The following is a 10,564-nucleotide window of genomic DNA, read 5'->3' on the forward strand; positions in this document are numbered from 1 at the left end:
TGGAAGTCTTGATGAGATCACTTTTTTTTTTTTTTTTGAAAGGGAAGATGGATTGGAAAAGATCATACTGAATCTAGAAGTGAGGCCAGTTAGGAGACTGTGGCAACTAGGTGGGCAAAAAATGAAGATGGCAGTGATTATGGTGGTATACCAGTGATTTTGGTGGGAAAATCTACGAAGAAAATTAATTGTAACTAATTCAAATTATAGAGTAACATATTATTTGGGGAGAAACAGTCATAATAATAGACAGCATTGTTTTAAATCTAGGAATCCCTGTCATGAAGAATCAAAGCCACACATACAGTCTCATAATCAGCTGAAGAGTAAAAAGTGAATGCATTCACTCCTGTATTTATAGCACACCAGCCCTTTAACTGATAGAAAAGTCATGATTTTTAAAAATTCCTGGACTGAACAGCAAGAACAGTTTACATATACCTAGCCAAGTCTTCATCCTCAGAAGTCATAGAAAACATTGAGATGGGAAGCTCCTGAGAGCTCCTTTAGTCCAATCCTCTCATTAAAGATAAGAAAACTGAGACACTGAGATTAAGCCATTTGCAGGAGATGACACACTTCAGTAATAGCAGTGCTGAGACAGGAATCCAGATGCCTGACCTAGAGGGCAGGGCTTTTTCCACTAAAGTCCAAGCTTCCCAAGAAAGGCATCTAAATAAATTCACAGGATGCACAAAACTATTGAAGAGAGGGCCTTTTACATTCTTCAAAACTTTAAACAGCATTTTAAAAAGCAAAACACATGCTTTATTATTGGAGATTGGTCATTTTTCCAGATTAACAAAAAGAAAATCTACGCCAATATCAGCAACTACTCTTCACATACTGACTTTCCAAAAATAATTTTGGACTCTGATCTGGCTTCATGGTACTGGTATCCAAGTACATGTGATTTATATTGTTTTACTTTCTTATTTAAAAAATTGAAAACAGAAATATGAGTTTATTTAGGATTAGCAAGAGACTTTATTTTATGAATAATATGAAGTATAGTGGGTTTATGAACAAGCTATTCCATACTACTCATCAAAAGATAGAAAAGTTTATTGGGAATCTCTTTAAATGCTTGGAAAACAAAATTAAATTACCAATCTAATTTTTTCACAAATTCCTGAATAAGCAATAACTCATGTATTTTAAACTATTACGAGTTTTTACTAAGGAAAAATTAGTTTGAAAAGGTTCTTTATTGATTAGTTTGATATATAATAAAAGCAATAAAAACATTTTATGAGTTTTTAGAAAGTTTATTATGGATACTGGGAAAGTCCCATCATCACCAACCTCTTCCCCCAAAATAAAAGAACCAACATATTTGCATATGAAACCTGGATCCACTTGGTACAAAATTTCAGTCTTAAATAAAGTAATTAATGTCAAATAACAATAAAACTTTTTTGAAAATGATCAGTGTGATTCAGAAATAAGGAAATCATATTCCACTTGTTAAAAGTTAATAGGTTTTGACTTTAAAACTTGCCAACAGCTTTTTGAAAAGGTAGAAACTCATGATTTATTTAAACAGGTATTTTATTAATCAAATGCTTTTGCCCAACCAACATATCCAAATATTTTTTAAAACACCTTAAATCAAGTTTAACTATAAAGTCATGAGACTGATTGATCTTTTTAACTAACATAACATCTATTTAGTCAAAGGAGTAGTAACGCTTTAAGTTAATGATCATGAGTGTTTTCTAAGGATGCTATAATGGCCTAAGGCAGTTTTGAAAAGTCTCTTTTGTAGCTACCTTTAAAAGGATATGAGTTTCATAACTTAATCATTGATTTGCTTTGGTCCTGAATATTATTCCAGTTCAATTATCTTTTATATTCACCAGTCTTAGAACTTTAGGAAAATAAAATTAACCTTCATTGAATGAGGAGCTGTCCACCTGTGAAGATATTCAAAGGAATATTTTCTGGGTTCTAGAAGTAATTCTGAAATTTGACCATTTACACTGTCTTAAGATGTGTAAATTGTAGTAACTACTCACATCATAGAGATATTTTGTACATGCCTATCATTTTGGAATAGAGCTTTTTAAAACAGCAGTGACTCATAACACTGAAATAGGACTCTACAGTTAAAAAATGATAAGAATAATTTTATACTGTGTAACAAAACTCATCCTAGATAACATCTTGAAAGTTTGTAGCTGTTAGTTTTTAATTTATATATATAGCTCAGTAGCATGGACTCAATAAATTGACAACTCTTCTGAAAGTCTCTCTATGTGAATTACTGTAGTTGAAATTGTACTTAAGTGTCACACATAGCCTTTATTGTAATATGTTATTAAATAGCACCAGTATTACTTAAAGGTAAAGTGAAACATTAATAGAAATGCAGAAAACAGGTTTAATTTCTAAGTACAAGACAGAAAGCATCTCCTAAGTGAAATATCAATTAGATTTGGATTAAGATCACAGTCAGATAAACATCAGTCATAAAACATATCAGGATTTTGCCTGGAAAAGTTAGAAAGAAAAGCCTTGTATGTCTCTCTTTTATATTCTATTACCAAAAAAGATGCATATGCTTATATAATCAAGACAGTGCAATATCACCAATAAAGTTCCTTGTGGAAGATACATTTACTCTTTCTATATATTAGCTCAACAAGATAACAAATATGATAACATTGCTTTAAAGCAATCTGATTAGAGCAACATTTACAATAAGTACAAAATATACAGTAAATTGAAACATCTTGTTAAATATGTCTGTGGGTTAACAATACTCTATTTAAAAAGGAACACATCTTCATGAATCTATTTGCACATTTGTTTTACTATATTTAATAGCCCCTGTCATCACTGTATGCTTTTGTTACTGTAATTTCTGGGATCTTTGTATTATTTTATCTCTAAGTATCCTTATGACTTTATCTGCAAAGGTAATTTAAAAAGTACTACTTTCAGAGTAAAAAAAATAAGAAATCCCATATTTTTATGAGCAGCTGTGCACAAAACTATTGTAGTATTTGAGAGAAATGTCCCTTGATCATTATAGATTTGTCGTTATAAAATGTATACTTTGACTAAAGCAAAAACTGTCTTTTAAAATTAAGTATTGCCAACCTACTGTATAATCCTAGTTATAAAGTTAGATATGAAATCCTTGGCTTTTAATTAGAAAAGCATTATATGAAAAGATCTGCCAAAAAGCATTTCTAGATGGGTTGCCCATCTTATTAACTTTCTTAATTTGAACAGTTGGGGAATGAACAGAACAGTAGTGCTTTTATGTTAGAACAACAAAGAAGTATTACAGTATCCAAATCTCCAGACCTGGGGTCTAAGTATTCAGTCGTGGCTCAGTTGCAGGCTGACAGAAGAGAAGCTGCGTCCTACGCTTGTACACAATGGGGCAATGACAACATCTGTCACACTCTTCCATATTGTCTGCACTGAAGGCAGGACCATTAGGCAGGTCTTTACAAAAGGCATTATGATCCTGGAATGGAGGAAGAGAGAGGAGTAAGGATTATTGGTATTACCAAATAAGGCTACTGACTCTTGCAAATGCAGGGAAAGATATAACAATGACCCAATTCACCTAAATTGAGTTGAGGATTTGGAACAAATGAACAGTGACCCACATTGTGATAAGATGCACAGAAGATAAATTGCTTAAAAAATAAACAGGCATGTACATGATAAACACCAATATTCTTTCTATTAGTAGCAGGTGACCTGAAACAGTAAAGCAAAAAATAAACAAAATGGTAAATTTATTTACCTGATCTCTGCCTCTAAGCACTAACCTGCCTTAACCTTCCTGTTTCTCTGAGGTTCCATTTCCTAGTAGCTTTTCCTCTTGTCTCATCCCACTTCCCTCCCCGTTGGACTAGGCTGGGTTGGATACTCCTTTTTTGTGCTTGTAAAGTATGGAAACAAACTTCTTAATCCTCAAGTTTACTGAACAATATCATAAATGGATGCTTATATTTCTGTCTCTCCTATTAGAATGTAAGCTTTTTAAGTGAGGACATCCTTGACCCTTAGTAAATACCTGAACTGAGGTGAATTACCATTCTCTTATGCTTTATGTTATTAATTTTTTACAGTAATTACACACACTGAAGGGGGTTGTGTGGTATAGTTAAAAGAGCCCTGCAATTACATCAGAACTCTTAGACAAGAAAAACCAGACTATTCTGTATTTATTTTTTCTGTATGCCTTAAGATAACTATATATTTTCATATACCCCAGGCTGGTTAATTTTTTCTGTAATCCTTTGAATAATTTCCTTTATTATAGTACTGCTCTTTGGGCACAAAAGCATTTGTGAACTCTCAGGCATTGCTGGAGAACTTTAATAGAATTTTTATTTTTACTTCAGTGGACACAAGGAAGTAAGGTTGATTTTCTTGGTTTGTCATTAAAATGTGACTTAAATAAAGGTCTGTTGTATTTAGCCCAAAGTGAAAAGAAGATCAGGCATTTGTCTGATTGAGGTATTTTTGGAATACTGAATTATTCATATTGACTGTCTACACAGATTGTATTTATCTTGTGTTTTGTTCCAAGTGCTAAAGACTTCAAGCAATTTTTTAAAGAAAATTAATTACTAGGCATTTCAGAGCTAAACAGTTGAGTAGAAATCTGAATGACGGCAACATTTGACTTCTTATCCCAATTATGTTTCTTACTTGATGTGTGGCCATGGGCAAATCACTACAAATTAAAGTAAGAGCAGGAAATCTTACAGACCAGCTATCAGGATTAACAGTTACTGTACATCCTTGACATGTCCATATGATGTTCTCATTATAATGAATAATAAACAGAACTATTTTGAAGTCAGAATAGATAATGAAAACAGTTATGACAAAATAATGCCAAATTGACATAATACAAGACTTAAGTTTAGGTTGGAAAGTTTTTTAACCAAAACCACTTCATTCAAAATACAATGCACTTTCCATTCTTTTTGGGCTGAGGAATTTTCTTTCCCCATAACTCCTTAGATCTCCATGTCCTAAGAGGGAATTAAGCACAGGAAAAAAGTGGATTTTTCAGTTCAGCAAAGTGCAGTTCCCCACATTTGAGGACTCAATTCATAGGATGTAGTGAACTCATTTTAATTTAATTTTCTTCAAGTTTTTGTTCTCTCCCTTTGGATCAGAGGATCCTCTGATAACAAAATTAAATTGTGTTCTCAACATCCCACATATTTTCCTTTCTGAAACGCCAGGCAATTTGGGTAACCCAAAACTTGGTTGAGGCTCAGTGTCACCAACTAAACATTTAAATAAATCTTTAATTATCATGCATGGGATAATAAAGCCATTAGAACTGAGACTTTTGTTTAGCTTTGTATTAACTATTAGTGTCATGCAGATGGCCTCGTCACAGCAATTTGTCATATTAAAAAGTCTTCTGGGAAGTGAGACTGCTACTATTGCATTTCCAACAGTTTGGGCCATCTGTTTGAATTGTATTACAGCAAAAGTAGAGGTAGAGGAGCTTAAGCCACATTTCTTTGGTATAATCCACTTGTGATCAATTATCTGTGGTCACCAAATGTCAGATACCTCAGTCTCACAATGGTATGGACTCAAACCAATTCACTGGTCCCCAACGACCTGTATTTCTGGCCTAGGATTCAGTTATCATCAGACTGAGTTCTGGGTATTTTGTTGTTGTTTGTTTAAAGAATCTAAAATGGTATCCATTGTGACCATGCAATGTGGTTCAAAAATCTTATTACTGCATATTTTCATAGCTGTGATCATCAACCTTTTGGTAAAACAATAAATAACCTCCAACCCCTGTCCTCACCTCCCCTCCTCCAAAAAAAAGGGAAAGAAAGAAAGGATAAAAGTAAGAAAGAGAAGGAAAGAAAAAAGTGAAAAAAGCAAAAAAAGAGTTTATTCAGATGAGTTTGCTCTTTTATAAGGCCTCTTCTTGATCTGGTCTTACTGTGTCATTGGAATATAATCCATTAATGATAAATCTATTTTATCAAGGTATAAACTAATTTTTAAACATTTTTGTTTGAAGTTCTTTCCCTACTTGCAATCACAGCTGCCTGATGACAAATTTGATAGTTAAATATTAATGTTCCACATGAATGTAATTTGAAAAGCAAGCTGAAGTTAAATAATACATTTTCTGTGGCTGAAAAAGAAGTGGTTTGATGATTCACTGTTAGAGGCACTACACAAAAAACATCTCCTCTTCTCAGGAGAGCCAGGTGGAGTGAAGAATCATTTGGTAAACTGTAGTTTTACTTATATCTTTGCACCATTTAGTAAATGAAAACTTTTTTGTTGTCAGTTATTCCACAAGTGCTTTAGGAAAGCCTAGCTTTGTTGACTATAAATATGGCACTCAATATATCCAGATACCTTCATGGCCAACATTTCACAATATACTGTGTATTTCACAATATACTGTGTTTTTCACATTTTTGAAAGTGAGAAAATGGACAAAGAGGTTAGTTGAGTGTTTTTATTTCATTAGGAATCCAAAACTTTACGCACCGATGGGCATCTTTTTAAAAACTCTTGTCCTAATGTCAGAATATAAGCTATTGGCCTTTGTGGATCTGCTCATGTATAAAGGCAAAGATTTTCATTCCTCTGGCAGTCTTTTGGCACTTTCAATACAGTTTTTAGTGATCAAATTAAATTGATGTCTATTGTTTATCCTTTGATTATTGGATGGGTTTTAATTTTTCCTTTAAAAGCCTTTGTAGACTCTTTTTTCTTTACAGATCCTTCCCAGTTCTTTCCTCCTCCACAGATTTAACTGAGTTTACCATCTCTGTACCTAGCCAGCTGCCATGATGTGCTGTGAGTAAGCTGAAGGCAGGTCTTGCATCTTTTTCATTCTGGGCCCAGTGCCCAGCACACACTAAGCACTCAATAAATTTTCTTGGTTGAACTAAATAGCTAGCTAACCAACTAAAGAAACTGATTCAGATGGTAAAGGGGAATGGAGAACGATTTCATAATTTCTAACACAGAACACAGCATGTATTAGGGTGTGGCAATATCATATAAAGTGGTTAAAAAGACATGGAGGCATCTTGGGTTATACATTTCTCCAGGACTGTCCTAAAAGACAAGCTTGGCAGTTGTTGCCATTTGGGGGATGATCTGAATGTTCTTCCTCTCAGAGTAAAGTGAATATTTTTTTAAAACAATAACAAAACTTCCAGGTAAAATATGACATTTCCTTAAAAAATTTTAATGCTTAAAAATGTTCTTTAAAGCTTTATGATGCATTTTGTGTGTGAATAAAATTACTCAAAACATTGTATTGATGTTCAGTAGGTTTCTATATTTATTTTCCATTCAACTAGATGCCACTCCGAATTGTGCCTCATAGGTGAAAAAATAACTTGGATGCTTTCTGATTTCATTAACCTGCTGTTTAAGTTTTCATTCATTTGTGCTGGAAGCCCCTTTGCCTTAATTGCATACACTGCTCATCTTCTCTGGTCTTATCCTTGCCATTTGCCAGTGGCAGGATTAGAGCAGTTCCTCCATAGCATTGCTTAGCCTGGTCTGATATCCCTTCCCAATGATACTGTCAATGGCATTCTGCTCAGAGATCGCTTTTGTTTTACCTCGAGCACAGGTGGTGACTGAATTAAAGGTGATGAGAGAAATAAGAGCCCTGCCCAAAACCAAGGCACAAGTCAAAACAGGGCCGTATCAGAGAGCAGTCTGTTGCTGGAAGCAGGGCCTCCAGGTCTCCACCTCCACAGTCAGCTGGGCCTTAGCATTCGAAGGAAAATCCTGCTGGAGGACAAAGGGACATTCTTTCTTTTGTTTAAACTCCTAACCCAATCTACAATTCTTAAGAAAGCACAGTGCCTTTCAAGGCCTCCCAGTTCCTGCTACTGCATCCGGAGATGATGCGAATTCTTCCCCCTACAAGCCAGCCTGGGAGAAGAGGAGGGCAGCGGGCAGGTGGCAAAGAACATTCCTACGTTTCAGAAAGCCTGTTCACCCTACTGTGCCCCATTCTCACCAGATGTGCAAACAGCTGAGGGTGGCAAAGAGAATTCCCGCAGCGAAGGCCAGGGGGATAGCCAGGAACACCGTCAGGAACTTGTAGATCACGTATTTGCTGATTTCAAAGAGGGCATGGCTGCAGATCCACACTTGGTCAAAGGAGTGCGTAGACACCGGCTCTGCAATCACATCATCGAATCCCACCTGCGGAGACAAGACACAGGGATCCCGAACTGTCACCCAACCTGCCGCCCCAGGAACCAGGAGAGCTCTGGGTGGAAGACGCAAGCAAGAAAGACTTGGCTGAAGTGCCCCACCTTCTCTTAGGATCACAGTGGGTGCACAGGAATTTGGCTAAGAATTCCTGGCTGCTCAGAGGAACTCTGCGACGGGTAGAATCCGGGTTCTGGACCCCGCGGGTCTGACCCACCGGCAAGGTGTTGGGGTTGGGGCAGGGGTAGAAGGGGACCCCTTCCCCCAGGCCGTGGCAGGGGCTTGAGCCTTCATCAGGCCCAGGGTAGTACCCGTCCCGGACTTCACCTTGAGATGCGAGTTGAGCCGATGGGGATCTCGGTCGGTGCCCAGGTCCGCGAACTTCTCGGGGTCTGCGTAATCGATGCCACTGTGGTGGCTGTAAGAGTCGTCGTCCATGAAGAGCTGGACGTCCGCTTTCTCTGTCTCCAGCCCCATCGCGGCGTTTGGTGCGCGGTGGCTGCAGCCGGGCTGGCGCGGCGCGGCGCGGCTCCGGGCCCGCGCGGCTTCCCCTTCACGTCGTGCCGGGCCCCGCCCCGCCTCGCCCTGCGCGGCCCGGGCGGCGGCCGCTTTCCGCTGCCGACTCCTGTTCCCGGGCCCAGCGCAACCCGAGTCCCGCCCCGCGGCCCGGCCAGGGGGCGGGGTCCGGACACAGCCGGCGAGGTGGCTCCCGCCCCGCACCTCCCGCCTCCCCTCCCTGGTCGGGTCCCAGTCGGGCCCCGGGCCGGGAGCCGGGTGAGGCATGGATGTCCCAATTAGGCAGATCTCGGCTCTGCCTAGGTGGGTGAAGTGTGTCTTGGTTAAGAGGACCCTCATTCCGCCCACAGAGGGGCCGGAAGGCTTCTGGGGTCACATGCAAGACAGCCGGAACTGGATGCCTAAGAGTGAGAGGGGTGACCCAAGGATGATGGACTTACTGGAGGCAGTCAGCTTAACAGTGTGGGGTATAGAGTAAGAAGGTCTGTCATCACCGGCTGGCTCTCCCTTGTGTGCCCTGGGCCAAGGTACGGAGCCTTTCAGAACCTCAGCTGCCTCCTTATAAAATGGGAGCAATTGTACCTGCTTCACAGCGCTGTCGCTTGAGAATTAAATAAGTTAATTCAAGTAAAACTCTTCCGTGGTCCCTACACACAGTCCTGTTTCCCATCAGCGTTGTTACTGCTGCACTATGAGATAAGGAGCCATAACATACTTGATTGCCAGGCGATCCTACAAGGGCCAGGGGAACCCCACAAGTCCATCAGCTATCCCAGTGCCCTCAGAGTATGTGAGTCTGCTGGAGGCACTGTGAGGGATATGGAATTGTGTATGTGAGCCTCCTGCCCATAGGGGTTTGCATCTTAAAACTATGAGGGAACGTCTAATTTCTCTCTCTCTAAGTGATAACTTATTTTTCCTTGGAATCAGTTTCTCTTAAAAGATTTTAGGTATCTCTAAGATGCGGTTGTATCTGCAACTGCCTTGTGGGAACCATGTAAACAAACCCCTTTCATAAAGCCACACTGCAGTAGATGAACCAGTCTGTGGACTACTCACTCAAATGCTTTCAGAAGGGAGGAGCTTGCAGGTTCATAAAGTGTTAAGATCTGGTGGACTTAGACATGTGCTTGGAGGAGGAAGGACTCAGTGAAAATCTGTCAGAAGCAAAATAATGGGTCCTAGACTTGAAGGGGTGCCTGCAGCTTGTTCAGAACGTGAAACATAGTAGGCTCGCAGTAGATATTGCTGAATACAGTGCACCTGGAACTCACTACACATATCATATCCCCTTGTGTGAACTGGATTTGAAGAATCACTTTTTCTGAAAGGAAAATACTATTTTTGAAACAATAAAAATTACAAAAAAAAAAAAAAAAAGCAGAATCTGAACTGGAAAAATATTTTGGAGCCAAAATTCAATATTCCAATAATTAAATAGAAAGTTTACCTACTGCTGCTGCTGCATACGAATGGCAGTATTGTAACATTGTAGTGTTACATGGTTGAATCTCATGTGCCTCGCTCTCCAAGAGTTGGTTCTGCTTGCCCATTCCCTCATTTCTTACTTTTCTTTGCCAATTTTATTTATGTTCAATTAATTCCAAAGTGATGACTTGGATGTTCTGCTTATTGCTTTTTCTGTATTTCTCTACCTCCTCCATTCACCAAAGCAGGCTTGACTCTGAGAGTTGGGACTTTTCTAGAATTGTTTTGCACAACAACTGTTTATCAAAGTAAATAGAAGACATTAATCCTTATGGAAATTCTTAATATTGATTATCAGGAAAGTCATTCCCATAGTGCTACAGTGGGCTTAAGCAGTGACTGAACATCT

The 10,564-nt window shown here is 38.6% G+C and overlaps 1 protein-coding gene across 1 annotated transcript; it reads right to left on the reverse strand.

Annotated features, from left to right (window-relative positions):
- Positions 1-1,047: 1,047 nt before the first annotated feature.
- On the reverse strand, positions 1,048-8,810 carry CAV2 (caveolin 2). The gene is made up of 3 exons (XM_010975566.3): positions 8,539-8,810; positions 8,015-8,202; positions 1,048-3,481 (listed from the first exon to the last, which is right to left on the reverse strand). The coding sequence occupies exons 1-3, from the start codon at positions 8,686-8,688 to the stop codon at positions 3,331-3,333; spliced, it is 489 nt and encodes a 162-aa protein (XP_010973868.1). The 5' UTR covers positions 8,689-8,810; the 3' UTR covers positions 1,048-3,330.
- Positions 8,811-10,564: the final 1,754 nt, after the last annotated feature.

This window comes from Camelus dromedarius, chromosome 7 (assembly GCF_036321535.1).
Source record: "Camelus dromedarius isolate mCamDro1 chromosome 7, mCamDro1.pat, whole genome shotgun sequence".
In the NCBI taxonomy this organism is placed as follows: Eukaryota; Metazoa; Chordata; class Mammalia; order Artiodactyla; family Camelidae; genus Camelus; species Camelus dromedarius.